We start from the raw sequence: 19,971 nt of genomic DNA, 5'->3' as shown, positions 1-19,971 counted from the left end.
AGCTGCCAGGCATCATTCTAGAGGCCAAGCCTATGACAGTGAGCAAAACCAATCATCTCTGACCCGTGGAGGATGTTCTCCCAAACAACAGGATTGTCTGGCGATGAAGAAAAGGCTGAGTGGGCCTGACAGGAGCAGAGCCATGTGTCAGTGCCAGCAGGGTGGCTGGAGACTGTTCACAGAGGAGCAGAGTCTCCTGGGATGGAGCCTGCAGGGCTGCACAGTCAGTACCTGAGGGATTTGGGGCACCACCCTGAGCTACTGTACCCAGAGCGATGCCCTTCCCTGCCCTCCTCATCCCCTCTCCTGGGTCTCTGAGTTCTCAGCCTTTTTGTGCCAAATGGGTGTTGGTTTTATGGGCCATTGAGATCTGTCTTCTTGTCCCTCTCCTACAAGCTTTCTTTTGGGTCTTATAGCTAAGTCTCAGCCAGTCTGACTTTATCCCGCAGAGCCCAGGCCCAGAGGTCCCAAGTCCCATCTGCTGTGACCTGGGCTTTGCAACAGATTGTAGACAGTGGTGACTGGCTTCTCCCAGGCCTTCCTGTGTCTGGGGCTGTTCCACAGGGTCTTCCCTTCATTTCTTCTCCACCCAGGCCCAGGCCAGAAATGCAGCCTTTGAGCTCAGCAGACCCTCCCAGGCTGCAGCAGCCCAGGAGCCTAGGTTGAGGCCAAACTGGCACCCAGGGATCTCACATCCAGCCTCAGCTGCCAGTTCCCGTCCCCTGGGGAGCTTCTAGTTGCCATCCGCCCACATGGCACCCCAGACCTGCTGATTCTGACTCAACCAGAGCGAGGGCCCTGTGCAGTCTGAAGAGGCCTAGCGGTTCCATAGCACACTGGGGCTACTTGGAGGATGTTTGAGAGCCGTTTGCAACCAGAACCCCAGTCAATGCATTAAATCTGGCCCTTAGACTTAGAAATTTAACTTTTTATGACATGCATTTATTTATTGGTGGTGGAGGAAGGCACACCTGTGGAGGTCAGAGGTCAGCTTTCAGGAGTCAGTTCTTTCCTTCTACCCCGTGGATCCCAGGGATCAAACTCAGGGAGTCAGACTTGGCCACAGTGTCTGTCCACAGAGCTCTCACCACCACACAGTCGGTATCTCCTACTGTGTTCTGTGAAAGCAAGGGTCAAAGGGTCATTCTCAGCAGAGTCGTCTGTCTCACAGAAGTGCTAGGGGACCTCCACTAACTACAGGGTGTGTGTGTGTGTGTGTGAGTGTGTGTGTGTGAGTGTGTGTGTGTGTGTGAGTGAGTGTGTGTGTGTGTGTGTGGTGGTTGGTGGTTGGTTTTGGTGTTTGGTTGTTTGTTTTGTTTTAATGGAGTCTCATTATGTAGCCTTGGCCAGCCCAGAGCTTGCTATGTAGACTAGGCTGGCCCCTGGTCATAGAGATCCGCCTGCCTCTGCCTCCCCAGTGCTGGGATTTTATAAAGGTGTGCACAGCCACAAGTGGCTTAGCTACAAGATTGGAGGACAGTCTTCTCATCAACGTTTCAAAAGTAAGTTTGTGGATACCCAGGGCTGTTACCATAACTAGGGGACCTCCGATAGCTTCTAGGCATATGGCTGTAACTTGTCTAGTCTCCCAACAGGCTGGTGGCCAGGGGAGCTGTCTCCCCTGCCAGAGTCTCTTACGGTCTCTGTGGGGAGGAAGATGGGAAATGTAACTAGGTGTTCAAGGGCAGGGAGACTCTCTTTAGCCTCCCGGGCAGGGCTGGAAGGCAGGGACCTGCTGCACTTGTCCTCACAGCTGGGTGACCTCTGCTTCATCCCGTGACAATGGGGAGTGGAGGCCACCAGCACAGGCCAGCTAGTCACCAGTGTCCCTGCAAAACTTCGAAGAGTGGCGGCCTGCATGGACAATGACAGAGCCGCTAGACTTAGATGGCACTGAGGGTATTTCTAGCTCTGTCATTCGGAAATTGCAAAGGCCGGGAGCCCAGGCTCAAGTGTCCTCTGATTTAAGTACATTTATTTATTTGTTTGCTTGTTTTCCAATTCAGGGTTTCTCTGTGTAGTCATTGCTGTCGTGGAACTCGCTCTAAAGAATCCATCCCTCTGCCTCTGCCTCCCCAGTGCTGGGGTTAAATGTATGCACCACCGCCACCCAGATTCAAGTAAATTTCACATGTAAAGGCGTTCATGCATGGTTAGATGAAAATGTGGAAACCAAGAGGCATTTTCTTAGCCCCCCCCCACACACATCCCCAACACACACACACACAGAGTGAGCTATTCAGTAAGGCCCCTACAATCTCCATTTTACAGTCAGGGGTTTTGGCCCAGGGAGGTTTAATGCCACCTCAAGACCCCACGGCTGAGGTCCAGTATCCAAGCCAAATCCACCAGTGTCGCGTGTGGCCTCCTCCCAGCCATTCAGAAGCTTAGGCATGCTGAAGTCTGTCCTTTCACATAATCATCTGGCTCAAGGAACCACACGGTGTGTTTTTATAAAATAAGAATGCAAAGGATGCGTCTAACCCATGTGTCTATGTCTGCTTCATATTGCGTATTGTTCCATTTACAGAGAGCTAGCCCATGCATAACCTTCGGGGCATCCCAGGGTCTATTCTGGAACTTTCTTCTGCCCCATTCTACAAACCTGCACTCTGCCCTCCCACCCCCCCACACACAGGCACATAATTTGAAGATTCTCATCTGAAAGGAGACAGCGCCCTCTTCTGGAAGCTGCAGAACTCCCAGGCTGACTCCCGGCAGGGCTGAGACAGACCACACCACGGGTGGGATAGATGTTAATAGAAGAGAAACCACTTCAGACTGCTTTGTGCGTCCCTCACGGAGCTCAAGGCCAGAACCTCTGCTTCCTGGGTCTCTCTCATCTGTCCTAGACCCCGCAGGTGCTGTCTGGCAGCTTCCCCGTGCCCGGGCATCCCAGAGGACAGAGCAGACAGCACAAGGGTTAACCGGCAACCCTCCACCTCCTTCCTCCTGCTTCTGGTCCGCTAGCCTGTTGCTATGGGAACACGGCTAAAAATAAGATGGGCTCTTATAGACCAGCCCCATGCTTAGGAGTCAAAACAAACTAATTAAAGCAGCCTGGGCTAGAATGTGAAGAAAATCCTACCCTTTACCAGGGGCCAGTCTCAGGGATGGGAAGCTCAGGGTCTGGGGGTCCTTCCTTGACCTGCAGGGCTGGGGGTGTCTCCTCACCACTCACACCCTGAGCCCAGCCCCCTCAGGACCCTGCTGTAGGTAAATGCCCAATTTGGCTTCCTGCTGAGGCTCCTATACCATCTGGGGAAGTCAAGGTGGAATGAACGGAAAGCTGAGGCCGCTTCAGTCAAACCCTTGAGATCTCAAGATGCCCCACTATGGCCGGGTGGTGGTGGCACACGCCTTTAATCCCAGCACTTGGGAGGCAGAGGCAGGCGGATCTCTGTGAGTTCGAGGCCAGCCTGGTCTACAGAGCGAGTTCCAGGACAGCCTCCAAAGCCACAGAGAAACCCTGTCTCGAAAAACCAAAAAAAAAAAAAAAAAAAAAAAAAAAAGCCCCACTATGGCTCTGAGTGGCCTCCAGCCCTAAGATCTTTGCTTAAAAGGTCTCAAGATGGGTCCATGGGTTGCTTTCTCTGCACACCAGCTTGGAACACGGAGGGAACCCATGCATGCGTCCCTCCTGGTCCATCGGTCCTCAGGCCCATCCTACCCAGGGTTCTCTGCTGTTTGTCTTCTAGGACCATCAAGGTGGAGGTATACGACTGGGATCGGGATGGCAGGTAAGGGCAGGAGGCGAGGGGTGTAGAGGCAGGTGAGGAGGTCTAGGGAATCCTGGGAGGGCTGAGCCAGGCCCATCTGGGTGCTCTGAGGGCCCGCCGCCGCCATGCAGGAGGGTCTGCTGTCATGGGAGCTCAGCTCTCTGGAGGTCCTGCAGGCCAGGGTGCCTGAGAGCCCTCCTCTCCCCCACATAGCTACCAGGAGCCAGCCCGTGCCCGAACTCCCCTCACTTGCAGAAGCGGGAAGGCTCTGAAGTGCTCGTGTTGGGGGGCACTCAGCAATCGTGTACACGTTCTCTCTATGTGGCTGAGGAAGACCGGGCTGCAGAGGATGGGTTGATGCCCAGAGATGCCCACAGTCTAGCAGAGGCTCACTTTAAACACAGAGAATAGGCTTGGGTCTAAGAGAATAACTGCAGGGACAGCCACAGCAGGGTGTTTCTAAGGCACAGGAAGGGGACCAGGCGGTGCCTGAGGAGGGCTGGGACTGACCTGCCGGAGGGGACTTCTGCTCGGGGACCGAAGGGCAAGTGTGGCTGGCAATTCCCAGGCAGAACAGGAGCATGCCCCTCAAAGCAGGGGCCCAGAACCCTCGCTGGCTCCCACTCTTCTGCTGAACCAAATGCAGACGTGTCACCCTGGCTTCCTGGGGGTCACTCCTTGCTGGGGTACTACTGATGGGTGGCCGCAGTTGGCTTCTCCCAGATCTGATACGGCCTGGAGTTCATATTATAAAGGGTGCTGTGCCAGTGTGGCTGAGTCAGACCCAAGCCGCGGAAGAATCTCCAGCGCCCACCCTGCCCATGTTAATCCTACCCCTGATTCCCCCCCCGTTCCCCCCCCCCGTCCCTTCCAGCCAGCAGGGTCAGCTCTGCCATGCTTCCGGCTCCGATTGGCTTCATTCCCTTCTAGCAAGTCTCCATACATCTCCTTTACCTAGGGGAACTAGGGACAGCCACCAGGGCCACAGGGGTCCTGCCATCCAGGGACCATCCCCAGATGTCCACAGCTGTGAATCTGTTGTCAACACAGTGCAGAGCCGAGGGGGTGGCTCAGTGGTAGAGCCATCGCCTAGCATTTGGGAGACCCTGGGTTCCATCCTGTACAAAAACTAAATCTATAAAAGCTCTCAGGACTGGCAGATGGCCCAGTGGACAAAGGTGCTTGCAGCACGAGCCTGGCAGCCTGAGTTCAATCCTGGAAACCCACATAAGGCGGGCAGAGAGAACCTACCCCATAAAGTTGTCCTTTGGCCTCCATACGTGCGCGCACGCGCACGCACGCGCACACACACACACACACACACACACACACTAATGACCAGTAGAATTAAATAAACCCCTCCCCCAAACCAAAGTGTATATATCTATGAAAGTGTCATAATGAAATCGACTACTTTGCATAACTTTAAAAAATCAAACTACTGGGGCTGGAGAGATGGCTCAGCAGTTAAGAGCATTGCCTGTTCTTCCAGAGGTCCTGAGTTCAATTCCCAGCAACCACATGGTGACTCACAACCATCTGTAATGAGATCTGGTGCCCTCTTCTGGCCTGCAGTTATACATGCAGGCAGAACACCATATACATAATAAATAAATAAATCTTTAAAAAAAAATCAAACTACTGTGGGCTCACAGCAGGGCATGGCCCCAGGGACACCTGGGCACTCCAGCCGGATGCTGCAGCTGGAGTGCTGAGCACTGCATTCTAGCAAGGACCCTCGGCAGGTGGGTGTGCTGTTTGGTTTAAGTTCTTGTTGCGTTTACTATAAGCACACTCTGGAAAAAGACCCCTGCCACTGGGCTGGATGTCACTCTCATTGTCTGTTTAGGAAATGTTAGTGAGGGGGCCTGCTGTGTTCAAGACCCAGGGTTTCATCCAGCACCATAGGAAGGTTGGGAAAGATCCAACTGCGGCTTCATGCTGTAATGCCCACTGTTCAGGAGGAGGGAGGACTGGAGTTTGAGACCAACCTGGGCAATCCGATGAGAAGCATCTCCAAATGAATAAATGAATGAGACAGGCATATGAGTGGCCATGCCTGTCATCCCAGCACTCTGGAAGTAAAAACAGAGAGATCAGGAGTTCTAGGCCATCCTGGGCCACACAAACCAACTGGAATACACAAGACAATGTCTACAAAAGCCCAAAATAGAAATCAAATAAAAAAATAAAAACAAAGCCAGGTGTTGGTGGCGCATGCCTTTAATCCCAGCACTCAGCAGGCAGAGGCAGGTGGATCTCTGTGAGTTCGAGGCCAGCCTGGTCTACATTAGAAAGTTTCAGGCCAGCCAGGACTACATAGTGAGGCCCTGTTACTGGAAAACCTGTCTCAGTAGGGAGGAGTTAATGAATGCCTTTAAACCCATCACTTGAATTTGACAATTGTTAAATTTCACTGTTTGCCTTATCTATATTTTACTAATGTAATTTAAAGGAAATTCCATCATGGCTTTACCCCTAAATATTTCACTAGACATGTCTAAAGAATAAGCACGTTTCCCCACGTAACTCTGAATGCCATTATCCCACCTGACATATTGAGTGGTAAGGCTTGACTGCCATCCAACACTCACTCTGCAGTGACTGTCCCCAAATGCCTTTTCTTGCTAGCTCGTTCAAATGCGAATCCAAGCATCTCATTCCTCAGGGCCCTGCCTTTTGCCAAGTGGCTTTCTTGGTCCATGAGTAACAGAGAGCTCCCTCCCATATCGGGCTCTCTGTGCCTTGGAGTGGAGGCTCTGGAAGAACAGGGGCAGGGGCGGGGTGGGGGCAGGGCGGGGTGGGGACAGGGTGGGGGCAGGCTGTGGGAGAGGTTAGGATGAGCTAAGGTATTCCTAGCCTGGACCTCCAGGCTCAGCAGCGTCTTCCCTTGTAGCCACGACTTCATTGGGGAGTTCACCACCAGCTACCGGGAGCTGGCGCGCGGCCAGAGTCAGTTCAACATCTACGAGGTGAGACGCACCAGGGTGGGTCTGCTCTTATACAGATGCCGGGCTCGTTACAGTAGTAGCATGGGGGCTCTGAGAGGGGCCGGGGACTCCATGTTGTTTCCCAAGGTGGGTTTCATGTTCCCATTTCACAGAGCCCCCCAGACACATCCATACACCACACACACACACACACACACACATCACACACACACCACACACACACACACACACACACACACACACACACCACACACAGCTAACTTATCTGACTTCCAAGTCCTTTGGCTACATCGTCTCCTGCAGAACACTTCTGACCAGGGATGGGGCCCCACACACATCACAGGAAGAGTCTTCAGGGTCAGTTCCGAGCACCAGAAAGAAAGGAGAGGAGGCTGTGAGTCAAGACCAGGGGTCCTGTCTTGAGAGTGACCCCATGTCTCAAAGCTTGTGGTCTTAACTGGTAGGCCATCCCTCCAGTCCCCATGGCTGTGGGTTTAGGGAAGGACTCTAGTATCATGCATCGCTCTGGGCTACCTGAGCCCCCCAAACCCAAGCAAGGCAAGTTTTACTTTTCCCTGGCCTCCTCTGAGGAGGGTCCTAGCAAAGTGGATGGAGCAGGTAGCTTTCTGTGGGACCTTTTTTTTTTTTTTTTTTTGAGATGGGGTTTCTCTGTGTAGCCCTGACTGCCCTGGAGCCTCTCTGTCTGTAGACTAGGCCAGTCTCGAACTCACAGAGATCCACCTGCCTCTGCCTCCAGAGTGCTGGGCTTAAGGGCCTGGCCAGCTGTGAGATCTTAAGCAAATGAAAACGGGCAGCGTAAACGGCATGGGCTCCTTCCCACGGTCAGTCACTGATCGCTGCCTCTTTGCAATCAACTCGACACGAGCTGCCGCTTGGGAAGCAGTGACTGGAAAAAGCCAGCCTGAGGAGAACAACCAGCCAGCTTCCACAGCCCCACAGGCAGCTTTGAACCCCAGGGGTGTTGCCAGGAGACCAAGTGGGCTCTGGAAGGCCACAGGGTCAAGACTGTGTGAAAGCAAGCTCCTGCCACTCAGCGCCCCATCTCCAAACCTGAAGCCACATTGGCAGGACGCACTTCTGGCCTAGCTGTCTGTGGGGCCCTCCCAGGAGGGCCCCTGCTAAAGGCTGGCTCACCAGCCAGGCCCCTGCAAATACGGCCCCCTCCTCCTGCCAGCCCTGAGACAGACGCCTCAAGTCTCCAACCCGTCAGAGTCATCACCAACACGACCCTCTACCTCCTGAGCTCGCCAGACCCAGACCACCACCACCCTCTCCATGTTGTGGGCTTTGCTATAGTTTCCTAGACTCCTCCATTCTCAGTGACCAGAGTGCTCTGGGTGTGGCCCAAAGGCCTGGCCAGAGGCGAGCTGCTCGCAAGCCCTGTGCCGCCTTGAAGTGAGCTTCTCGTGTGCCTGCTCCAATGTTAAGGCAGGTCTTCTGGCACCGAGAGGTACTGACCCCATTGCTGCAGCCTCCAGCCTGCCCTCAGCACAGCCGAGCCCCCTGGCCTGTAGAGGGAGAGTGTCCTCCTTCCATGAATAGAGACACAATACTCTACGTGCCTGTCCCGACGGTTGGTGATCCGCCCTGCTTCCCGCTGTCAGTCGCTTCTGGACGCTGAGGCCAGTATCCTCTGTATAGCCTCAAGTCTGTAGCTGCCTCCCCAAGGGCCCCCACTGTCACGTCTGATTAATATCCATGGTCCCCGGAGACCCTCTCAGATGCCCCCTCCAGGAAGTCATCTCCACCCACACACCACTCCTCCCCAGGGTGTGCCTGGGGCCCTCCTGAGACCATGAGGTCCTCAGAGGTGGGGCGTTTGATTCCAATTCCCCATAGCCTGGTGCACACGCAGGAAAGCCGACTTCAAAATGGGAAAGGTAGCCTATTGAGTGGGCCAGTTCCTTTTAGCGTCCCCAGGAGGCGCTGTGGCCCTGTGTGGAACATGGCAGCCACTTGTGGCTGGAGAAGAGGTTCTGGGGAAATCCCAGCAGACCTCAGAGCAGACAGGGCGCTAACTCACTGTCCGTTCAGATCTAGCGCCCACTGTTGCTTTAACGTAAAGAAGAGCAGCGTAGCGTCAGAGAGCGGAAATGTGACTACATGTTAATTTGAAGAATATAGAAGGTTTCAAAGAAATGTGTCAGATGTGGTGGTGTGTGGCCCCATCACTCAGGGAGCTGAGGCAGGAGGAATGTGAGTTCATGGCCAGCCTGGGCTAGGCGGTGAGACCCTGTCTCAAAAACAGCAAGTAAAATAAAATGAGACAGAGGTAAATATAAAGAAATCCACACCCCAAGTCCCATTACATGCCCATTCGCTTCTGCTGAAGGGAGACTGGAGGACATTTGGTCCCAGTTGTCCAGACGCTGTAGTGTTGACGCCGCAACTGTCTGGCCACCGGGGCAGCCGGGTGTCAGTGGTGGAGCAGGCGACTAGAGAGGCCCCTCTGTCTGGTTCAGCTTTCAGACCTGACCCCAGCCCCTCCTACACATTCTGCCAGCCCTCCCCTTTGAACCTGTCACTCATTCCTCGAGATGACAGCCCTGTTATGTATGCACCGCTGGCCCGGAGACAGGTTTCTAATCCCGTGTCTACCCAGATGGCTGTGTGACCTTCAGCAAATCACCTGGCATCTCTGTGCTCTGATTTCCCTAGTCTCCAGAAGTGGGCATCGATCCTCGCCAGACCACACACACCGCAGTTAAAGACCTATCCCAGGCCCTCAAGGGAGACACGAGCCGTGCGGTGGAGGGGAAGGGGTTCAAGAGAAGTCAGTAGGTGACCGTGTGGGCAGGAGCTGCCTTGCTCTGCTGATGGGACACCAGAGAAAGCCCAGATTTCCCATGTTGAGCGTGGGGACAGAGAGCTCGGTGTGGCGGTGCAGTGTGTGTCACCAAGACAAGGTGGCCTTCCCCCTGGCCCCAGGGTTTCTCCAGCACTGGTAACATCTACAGCTGGGTCACGGCTAAGGGCCAGCATCCCAACCTCCCACTCTCTCCCCAAGTGGTGACAACCATCTGCAGACTTTAACGAATATCGAGGGTGTCAGTGGCTGTCACTAGCAGAGAGCAGAGACACCCCAAGTCATCCCTGAGCCTACTGCGTGGGACCCTGGCATGGGACGAGGTCTGGTTTGGAAGCTCTCTGCTGTGGGTCAGAGTGGCAGCCCCAAGGGGCACGGGAAGGCAGAGCTGAGGCGAGAAGGGTGTGTGGGCTGAAAGCGAGGCCTAGCCAGCGCAGGCAGGCGGGCGTGGGCAGAGCTAGCTTGCGACACCCAGCTGCTTTGGGCGGGCTTGAGAGTATTGGAAGACAAAGCTAAGAAACTGTCCCGGTGTGTTGGATCCTGGGACCCATGGTTAGCTATGACTCCCAGCTTCCAGCATCCCACAAAGCCTGGCAAAACCCTTCCCCAGCTGTGGTCACACCCCATACCCTCCTGGGCTGGTGCCCAAGCCACACCCAGGGCTGGTAGGAGCCCTGAACCTGCCCTGACTGTTTTCAAACAGCAGCTGCTTTTCCCTATAGGTGATAAACCCAAAAAAGAAAATGAAGAAAAAGAAATATGTGAATTCTGGCACGGTGAGTAGCCCCCCTCACCCCCGTTGCAGTGGTGGTGGGGGCGTTGTCCTGAGTCAGGCTGGAGTGCAGGGGTCCGACCCAGGTGAGTGGGTAGCAGAGTCATCAGCCTGGGGGAATCTCTGCAGGAAGCGAAAGGAAAAGCCAGCATGCTTGTGGGGGATTCCCCAGGCACTGGGCTTCGTGGAGAGAAGCGGAGGCTGCAGGCTGGGAAGTGACTCAGCCAGGGTTACACAGTCTGGAGTCAGGCAGGAGTGAGAACCGCCTTCCACCTGCATCTGCGTGGGCAGCGGGCGGCCCCCGCTTAACTGTTACCACCAGGGTCAACGCCAGTCCTTGGGGGCCGCTCAGCTGGACATTCCCACATTTATCCAGCGGATGTGTGCAGGGCACTCAGCAGTGCCGTGCGGACAAATGACGCACCCAGAAAATGGCAGACCCGAGTCCCCAGTGCTGGTAATTAGGGGAGACAGAGGGCTATCGTATGTGTACCAGTACTCGCATCCGTGAAGTGATCTCTATACGTGTGGGAGAAGTGGTAACCCAATAGAGTAGATGTTGATAATGTCGCAGACACCAACAGCTCGTGCAAAGGTCCTGAGGCAGAGCCCCAGCACTGCGATAGAACAAGCCAGTGTGTTTGCTGTGCAATGGACTCGGGTGTCTGTGGGGAATTGAACGGTGACTGCGGAGGGTGAGGTACTGTTGTAGGCTGTTTCTGGCTGACCGAAAGCCACCTGGGAGGAGGTTCAGTGTCCCCCTGGGTGGGGCTTCTGGGTGGGGCTTCAGTCACTGCCCTCCTGGGTGGGGCTCTCTGGGGCCACCGCACTCAGGCCTTCTGTCCGGTTCTTCAGGTTGAGCAGCATCAGCCTTGTCACAGTTGGCCAGGCTGAGGGGCTGGTAGCATTGTCAGACCCACACCAGCAGGGGCTCCCCCTCTTTCAGGTGCCTCGCTCCTCTCCACGACCAAAAGCCTCTGTGACAGGCTGCCTAGGTGCCCAAAGCCATCGCCAAAGTCTCTGGGGGACAGAGGGTGGGAGGCTTCAACTAGGAGAGGGATCCTGGGTGTCAGGGGCCTGCAGGGAAAGGACGGGCTGCTGAGAGGGTCTTGGGGCTGAAGGGGTAGAGGCTGAATTACACCCCTGAAGGGGAATGGCAGGTGAGGCTGGCGAAGAGAATGGACACAGGAGTGGCGGTGGAGAGTGCCACAGAAGCATGGTGTCCACGCCCATGAGAGACACAGGCACCTGTGGCTGGACCTACATCAGGACGACTCCCTAGCCCTGCACACCGAAGGCCAGGGCTCTGGGAAAACCCAGGGCCCACTTAGAGGATGGCTGCGCCCTGTGCTTCAGCAGTGGGGTTGGCATCCCAGTTAAGTGTGGTTCTAAAACCCACCAAACTCCAGCGCTCAGGAGGCAGAGGCAGGAGGAGCGGGAGTTCAAGGTCGTCCCGGGTTACATGGAGAGTTTGAGGACAGCTCGGGCTATGTGAGACCCTGCCTCTGTATGAAAGCCACAGGGATTCTGGATTCAGACAGAGTAGGTTCCTAACCCCACTGTGCCACATCCTTGGAACCTCGCCTTCCTTGGCTGTAAAATGGGGATGAGAGTCCTTGGTGGGGTTGCCACAGGTACAGTATGGAGTGGCCGGCGGAAGCCAGCCCCTGTCAGTGATGGCTCTACACAGGCCACGTGGAGTCAGATCCTGACCGTCCTGGGGCTCTCCGCTAACCACGCCCCCTTTCTTTCCCAGGTCACCCTGCTTTCCTTCGCAGTGGAGTCAGAGAGCACCTTCCTGGACTACATCAAAGGAGGGTGAGAGAGACGGGGGCTGGCTCCCCCAGGCCTGGGGAGAGGGCAGGGCTCCATACCGTGCAGCCAGAGCACACCCCATGAGACCCCAGCTGAGCCTGACGCTGGCTGCCGGGCTGTAAGCAGGCCCTGCCTCGGAGCTGAGCGCCCCGCCCACTCCGGGATTCGGAGCGCAGGAGGCCAGCCTGGGTCAGGTCAGATCCCCGAGCAGAGGTTAGGACCCGATGCTGGTGGGGGCTCCATGATGAGGAGAGCCAAGGTGTAGGAGGCAGAAAGTGCTCCGGGCGGGGCATCAGGAGAGCAGGCTCTGGATCCCTGTTTGCCTTGGCTTTTCTGAGTTAACGTGGTGAGTCATGTTCTCTCTGTGGGTATCAGAGCCATCCAAGGATTGCAAGGGGTGAAAGTTGAGCTCCCTTCCAGCACTGAGCTCCTGATGGGTGTGGGACAGGGACCTGTAAGGACAGTGAGATTAGGGGACCATCCCCGGGTCAGCAGGTGCCCAACCTCAAGCTGAAAGAGCAGAAGGAACTGTGGGGGTGGGGAGGACCCGCAAGCCAACAGCAGAACAGCCAGGAGACCTCAGCTGTCAGCTTACAAGACTATGGCCTGGTTCCAAGGAGGGGCCTCCCTGGCACACTCTCTGCAGGCAGCTGCCAGGTCAGGGTGTGGACAGCTGAGAGCCCACAGGTGCAGGCGAGCGAGGACTGCACCTGCCTGAGAGGAGACGGGCGGGGCAGCTGCTGAGGGCGCATCCCAACCTGGCAGTCACCCGGCCGCCCTGTCTCCCGGGACATGTCTCACTTTCCCATGACACCGCTCCTCCGTCTCCCGAACTTGCAACCTCAAGGTTACAAGCCCTCCCTCCGCCTACAGAACACCCCCACACCCACACACCACACACCACACACCCACACCATACACACACACACACACACCCAGGCACCCAGAGGCCTCCCCTAGCCCCTCTCTGCATAGATCCACTCCCAGCCTCAGCAGACTTCCCATCACTGCTTGCTCCCTTTGCAGAGCTGGGGGTGCGACTCAGTGGTACAGCACTTTCCTTTCATACAAAAGAAGAAGAAAGGAAGAAAGAAAAAAAGCACAAACCAAAAAAATTCCCCCCTTCTTTGTTCCATTAAAGCAGCCACCCTCACATTCCGCCGTACCTGGCAATTTTCAAACAAGCTTCATTTTGCTCACCCTTTTATTTGCATAGCACTCCTAATTTACATAGAGGGAGGAGCAAAGACCTTATTCCATTTTGCACCCACCTCCAAGGTGGCCTGGATCCTTTTGTTCCCGGCTAATTGGTCACCCTTGCCTCCTCTGTCGTTCCCCTTGGGGCTGAACGCACACGGAAGCTGAGGAGTCAGGGGGGCTGCGGAAGCACCACGCAGGTCAGACCACTAGAAAGAACACTCTGGAGGGCCTGAGCTAGACAATTGACTCCAGACTGTGAAACTACAGGGGCATGTGCAGGCAGGAGGCTGGCCGAGGTGTCGTCTGGGGACCCAGAAGGAATAAGAATGAGGGTGCCTCTGCCCGGGACACATGAGGCCAAGAGGCAGGAGCAACTTGGCTGCAGGGAGTTGTCCCACAAAGTGGCTGCTTTCTTCCCCACCCCCCACCCCCCCCACCCCCCGGTAGGAGGTATGGTTTCGAGTGGTTTCGAGACAGGGTTTCTCTGTGTAGCCCTGGCTGTCCTGGAACTCGCTCTGTGGACCAGGCTGGCCTCGAACTCACAGAGACCCGCCTGCCTCTGCCTCCCGAGTGCTGGGATTAAAGGCGTGGGCACCACTGCTTTCTGATTGCGTTTTCAGGACGGCGAGTAGAAGAATAGTTAAGGAACAGGATCGGCCTTTCCCCTCATCCTGGTTTTGGGAGAGACAACCTAGTAGTTGGCTGTAGTCCACCAAGGCGGAGCCCATCCTCCCAAGGATGGCTCCTGAATCAGAGCTTTTGCTCTCCAGCTGTCTCCCTTCCTCTGACAAAGGTGCTTTTGTTCCACACTGGAGAGATGCCACAGTCTACTGATGCCACAGTCTACTGCTCTAGCAAGGAGTCCCCAGCCACAGACTTCAAACAAGTATCCGGCAGTGCCGAGCATGGCAGCAATTTACACAGCCACTCAGGGGCCGGCCCTTGCTCTCTTCTCTTAGAGACTGGAGTCCAGGGAATGCTCTGCCCCCAGCTATCAGGAAGACGGGACTGCCTCTGCTTAGAAACGCTGGCCATGTGCTCCCCCCTTCCCGGGGGACAGAGGTCTCATGTGCAGCAGCGTGGCTGTGATCAGGTGGCAAGAGACCTGGGATTTCTAATAGGGACCTTCTCTGTGGTTCCGATAGCAATCCTATACAGTTTTTCATACACTCTGACTGTATCCCCAGTGGTGTCATTTAACATGCTCCCCCTCTGTCCCCTGTGTTTTCTGTAAGAACTGAGAGACTGGCTGTGGTGTCACATGCCTTTAATCCAAGCACTCGGAAGGCAAAGACAGGAGGATTTCTGTGAGTTCAAGACCAACCTGGTCACATACCAAGTCCTAGGCTATCCAAGGCAGTGAAAACCCACCTCAAAAACGAAGCAGAAAAAAACAACAACAAAACAAACAAAAAACAAAAACAAAAATGTAGCAGACAGCTGTGGAGGCTCAGCCAGGATCGGGGGTGGTTTTTGGCCAGGGAGTGTTGTGGGTGGTATCATGTTCTTCGTTCTAGATACTTAGTGTATGTGTTGACTCTTTGTCATGTTTTAACGATTAGTCCGACTCTGAATTTGAACCAGAAACCCAGTGAGCCTGACCTCACCTATCCACTCACTTGGGCACAGGTTCAGAGAGGAAGGGACAGCAGCCCACAGAACAATGCATGCCCACACAACGTAATCAGTGTGCTGTGGGATGCTCACCTCCAGTGCTCACAGTGGCCTCACAGAGGGGCTTAGCTCCACTGAGGCCACACGGCTGACAAGCGTGGGTGCGTCCACTGAGGCCACACGCCTGACAAGCGTGGGTAGCCAGCGGTTTCCCCCCTTGCCCATCTTCCCCGGGTGACTCCAGGTCTTCTCTTTAGGACACAGATCAATTTCACCGTGGCCATCGACTTCACCGCCTCCAATGGTGAGTGGGGAGGAGTCAGGTGGGCATCACTGGGCTGTGGTAGACGACCCGGCTATGAGCCAGGTCCCTCATACTTCCTCTTCTTCCTGATGGGTGGCACTATTCCTAGGGAGCTGTAAACAGACATCTACTCCCCCAGTTAGGGAACCAATAACGGGCCAAAGTACAGATAGTACCAAAGTCCAGTGTGAGTTTGCTGGCTTCCTTACAGGGGTATGACCGAGGGGTTACTACAGGGACATAGGCGAATGAAAGCCACCCCAATGTGGGTGACAACCTGGGACCCTGAGGTTCTCTGCATAGCTTGGAGGCAGTTTAACAGGGACTTCCTGTGCCTTGTGAGTTGTTTACTTCCTGAGTCTTATGGAACTGCTCTCTGAGATGGAATGCTTCAATTAGGAGGAAACTGCCCACCAGAGAAGGCTTCTATGTCCACACAACCAAAGTTAGAATGAGGAGGTCCACACACGCCTTTGATCTTAGCACTGGAGAGGCAGCTGCAGGTAGAACTCTGTGAGTTCGAGGCCAGCCTGATCTATAGAGTGAGTTCCAGGTCAGCCAGGATGACACAGTGAGACCCTGTCCCCCAAAATAAATAAATAAATAATTAATTAAATTAACTAGCCAAGAAGTGAGGCCTCCCAGGTCAGATGGCACTATACCGGTGCACCTGTGCCTGGGGGGAGCACACTCCCAGCCATTGCCCTGACCAGGAGCACTCACTCTACTGAGGAACAGGAGAATGCAGCATTCTAGATCTGACTGTGGCTGGGTGGCCAGGAGCTGTCACAGTGCCCAAGTGTACCCTGAAAAACAGCACAGAGCCCTTGTGGGGTCACAACCCCAGCCAGGGTGCTCTGATCTCGCTTTTGCGTCAGGAGACACCCAGGGCTCCCTCTCTCCTGGCGTGTCAGAGTCCTTCTATGGCTAGAAGGCATGAGTCCTGGGCTGTTAGAGCCAGGGACGGGATGTCTTCACACTGATGCCACAAAGACAGTGCAGGAGGTGGCTCAAAGTGCTTGCTGTACGAGTGAGGACCAGAGGTCTGGTCCCCTGGACACACACATGGCAGGTGTGTGTGGTCGCCCGTCTATTATCAGCCTAGTGAGACCAGCCATGCTGGCCAGCTCTGGGTTTACTGGAATTAGGTAAATTAGGTGGAAGAACAAGGAAGGATGATTCTCAAATCAGCCTTGGGCCCTCCATGTGCAAGTGCCTGCTTACACACACATGCTCACTCACATGCATGCTCACCCACATGCATGATCACACATGCATGCATACCCACATGCATGCACACACACATGCATAATCACCCATGCATGCACACCCACACACATGCATACCCACATGCATGCACACCCACATGCATGCATACCTACATGTATGCTCACACATACATGCACACCCACATGCATGCTCACAGACATGGATGCACATAGACATGAAAATGGAGGGAAGACAGTTCTACTTACATTACCCATTTGGTCCCTAACTGTGACCCTAGGATGGGGCAGATGCCCCTGATTTACAGGGGATATCTCTAATGAGGAGACTAAGAGACACGGGTAGTGCCTGGGGGCGGGGCAGTATCAGTAGTGAATGGATCCGTGAAATCTGAACTCCCGAGGTGACAGGGGCATATCATAGCAGTAGAAGGGAAAGGTTCAGGAGAGAAACAGACGCTGCCAGGGCCGTGCGGGGAGGCGTGGAGAGGCTGCAGCTGGGGGCCTCAGGCTGGAGAGTAAGAGAGGGCCAGAGGCCAGATCCAAGGGGATCCCGTGGCTTGGTGGGCTCGGGGTGATCTGGGAGAGATGGGGGCTCAGGGTGGATCTGCCCTTGGAGTGGGGCGGGGCAGGCCAGTGTGTAGCGCGGGCTGCAGATAAGGGCAGGGCAGGGCAGGGCAGGGACAAGCAGGGGCCATGACGAGGCTGCTGTCCTGTACATCAGACGGAGGTGGCTTTGAATAAGTGGGATGCCGAATCTGTTCCAAGTGCACGGCGGCCCCTCCTTGCTGACTGCTGGACGGGCACGGAATGGAGGGGGACGGGGGGGGGGGGCTCACAGGTGAACAGCGGTGGGGACGGGGGGCTCACAGGTGAACAGCGGTGGGGACGGGGGGCTCACAGGTGAACAGTGGTGGGGACGGGGGGCTCACAGGTGAACAGTGGTGCTCAAGATGGAGGGGGATGGGGGAGGGACTCACAGGTGAACAGCGGTGCTCGCGATGGAGGGGGACGGGGGGCTCACAGGTGAACAGCGGTGCTCGCGATGGAGGGGGACGGGGCGCTCACAGGTGAACAGCGGTGCTCGCGGACACCCCGGTCCAGTTTGGCAGGTGTCCCCACGTCTTGTGTCGTAGGGAACCCCTCACAGTCCACGTCCCTGCACTACATGAGTCCCTACCAGCTGAATGCCTACGCGCTGGCGCTGACCGCCGTCGGGGAGATCATCCAGCATTATGACAGCGACAAGATGTTCCCGGCCCTGGGCTTCGGGGCCAAGCTGCCCCCAGACGGCAGGGTGTCCCACGAGTTCCCACTGGTAGGAGGTGCCAGGCTGGGGACGAACAGTAGGGGCCACGGGGAGTTCCTAATTCTTGACCTTGGCCTAAATCCTTGTAAACTCCAGAGGCAGTGGCCACCTACTTGGTTTGGGATTTGAGCTAAAGGCAGTTATGCCTTGCCTCTGCCTCAACCCCACCCTCCCACCCCCTCCCCTCTCCCCTCCCCTCCCATCCCCTACTCTCCCACCCCCTATCCTCCCTCCCCCACCCTCCCACCCCCTACCCTCCCACCCCTGCCTCCCACCCCCTACTCTCCCCCCTACCCTCCCACCCCTGCCTCCCTGGACCCATCCTGCCTCTGCCACCTTCCTGCCTGCTTGAACTCCGCTGTCCCCTGTCCCAGAATGGCAACCAGGAGAACCCCTCGTGCTGTGGCATCGATGGCATCCTGGAGGCCTACCACAGCAGCCTGCGCACCGTGCAGCTCTATGGCCCCACTAACTTCGCCCCTGTAGTCACCCACGTGGCCAGGTGAGCCTGGGGCAGCCGGTTCCCGGGAAGCGTGGCTGGAAGGGGTCACCTGCCCACCTTTTAGCAAGAGGCCCAGGAGATTCCCTGAGACCCCCTTACCAGAGTGTTGGGGAGCCTTGCTCAGGGGGGGGGGCTGGGCCAGAGGCTCCAGGACACACCTCTTTGTGTGCCTGTCCCACCCCCACAGGAACGCTGCAACCGTGCAGGACGGCTCCCAGTATTCCGTCCTGCTCATCATCACTGATGGCGTCATCTCCGACATGGCACAAACCAAGGAGGCCATCGTCAATGTGAGTGGCGGATGGCTCTCTCTCTCTCTCTCTCTCTCTCTCTCTCTCTCTCTCTCTCTCTCTCTCTCTCTCTCTCGTTCTCTCTATCACACACACACATGCACACACATGTGCACACACGTGCACACACACACATTTTCAGGGGCTGAAGCATCTTGTCCCTCCCCAGGAGAACCTGATGGGGGTGCTTCCTTTAAAGAAACGCTGGGGGTTCTTTCCCGGTCCCTACAGTGTTTCCCTAAAGGGGACGCCTCCCTTGAGGTCCCTCATTCAGCTAGCTGCTGGCCAGAGTCTGGCAGGACTAGGAGAGAGAGCACTAGCCAGGGGCTGGGGAGATAAAGGAAGGAAGCACTGTGTCTATGAGGGGTCAGACTCTGAACCACACAGCTGGCCCCGTGCTCTGGGGGCCCATGGCTCCCTCAGTCACCCTCTCTAGGTCCCAGCTTGCCTGTCATGTAGAGGGGGTAGGGGTCCCAGCATGAAGAAAGCTTCCCCCCAACCCTGACCCTGGCTTCCCTATAGAAAGGGCCCAGCCTCAGCTGCCCTGGTCCCTCATGGTGGAGCCCCAGAGCCAGAGACGAAGTGGCTCGCAGAGGCAGGGGGACCCAGCTCCCCCGAAACACCTCTCCTCACGCTCTTGATCTCCTCCGAGTTACCTCCCTATTCTCTCCTTTTCCTCGGGGTGCCCCATCCTTCACTACCCATCCCTTCCCCATGCCCCGCCCTCTCGACATTTGACCCTCCTTCCGGTCTCTACCTGTGCCTCACCCAGGACTCCCCCCCCCTCTTCTCTCAGGCGGCCAAACTCCCCATGTCTATCATCATTGTTGGTGTGGGCCAGGCCGAGTTTGACGGTGAGTCCGGTGCCCCCTTCCCAGCCGTCTCCCCCCACAGGATTCCATGGCAGCAGCGAGAGCTCATGCCTGGGTGGACTTGTGTGCCCCTGGAGGGTGTCAGTGCCCACACGTGCCTCGGCCTCATCCTGGGGGCTGTGTCACTGCTCCAGGCATGGAGCCCGGGCAAGGGGAGCAGGGCCCTAACTGCATGCTGGTCTCGGTGTCCACCTGCTTCCTCGTCTCTAGTGTCAGGGCAAGAACCCTCTCGACTGGCCTGGGATTGGAGGGTAGGTCCTGTCAGATGCACATGTACACTGTCACACACACACACACACACACCACACACATCCCTTGTCCCTACAGCCATGGTGGAGCTGGACGGTGATGACGTGCGGATCTCCTCCCGGGGGAAACTGGCTGAACGGGACATTGTGCAGGTGAAAACAGGCCCTGCCCTCCTGTAGGGCATCAAATATCAAGGCCCTCCAGCCAGACCAGCCTCAGAGCCCCTGTGCAGACTCCCCAAGCACAGACCCTGGAATCCCCTCCTGGGCCAGTGTTCTCATGAGGTCATGCCCCTTCCTGCCCCTCCCTGCCCCTCCCTGC

The 19,971-nt window shown here is 56.1% G+C and overlaps 1 protein-coding gene across 3 annotated transcripts in view; it reads left to right on the top strand.

Annotated features, from left to right (window-relative positions):
- Cpne5 (copine 5) overlaps positions 1 to 19,971 on the top strand; it is an 85,809-nt gene that overhangs the window by 63,965 nt on the left and 1,873 nt on the right. For 2 of the 3 annotated variants that reach the window (XM_005084911.4, XM_013124361.3), the window contains 10 exons: positions 3,699 to 3,740; positions 6,616 to 6,691; positions 10,220 to 10,273; positions 12,026 to 12,087; positions 15,156 to 15,202; positions 17,565 to 17,746; positions 18,112 to 18,239; positions 18,427 to 18,529; positions 19,326 to 19,383; positions 19,729 to 19,802. In XM_005084911.4, the coding sequence (XP_005084968.1) occupies positions 3,699 to 3,740; positions 6,616 to 6,691; positions 10,220 to 10,273; positions 12,026 to 12,087; positions 15,156 to 15,202; positions 17,565 to 17,746; positions 18,112 to 18,239; positions 18,427 to 18,529; positions 19,326 to 19,383; positions 19,729 to 19,802 (826 nt within the window). Of the gene's footprint in view, positions 1 to 3,075; positions 3,217 to 3,698; positions 3,741 to 6,615; positions 6,692 to 10,219; positions 10,274 to 12,025; positions 12,088 to 15,155; positions 15,203 to 17,564; positions 17,747 to 18,111; positions 18,240 to 18,426; positions 18,530 to 19,325; positions 19,384 to 19,728; positions 19,803 to 19,971 lie in introns of those variants that run through there. The other variant, XM_021235823.2, reaches the window with a different exon arrangement.

The sequence above is a fragment of the Mesocricetus auratus genome, unplaced genomic scaffold (assembly GCF_017639785.1).
Source record: "Mesocricetus auratus isolate SY011 unplaced genomic scaffold, BCM_Maur_2.0 Super-Scaffold_100027, whole genome shotgun sequence".
In the NCBI taxonomy this organism is placed as follows: domain Eukaryota; kingdom Metazoa; phylum Chordata; class Mammalia; order Rodentia; family Cricetidae; genus Mesocricetus; species Mesocricetus auratus.
This window is presented reverse-complemented; position numbering and strand designations above follow the sequence as displayed.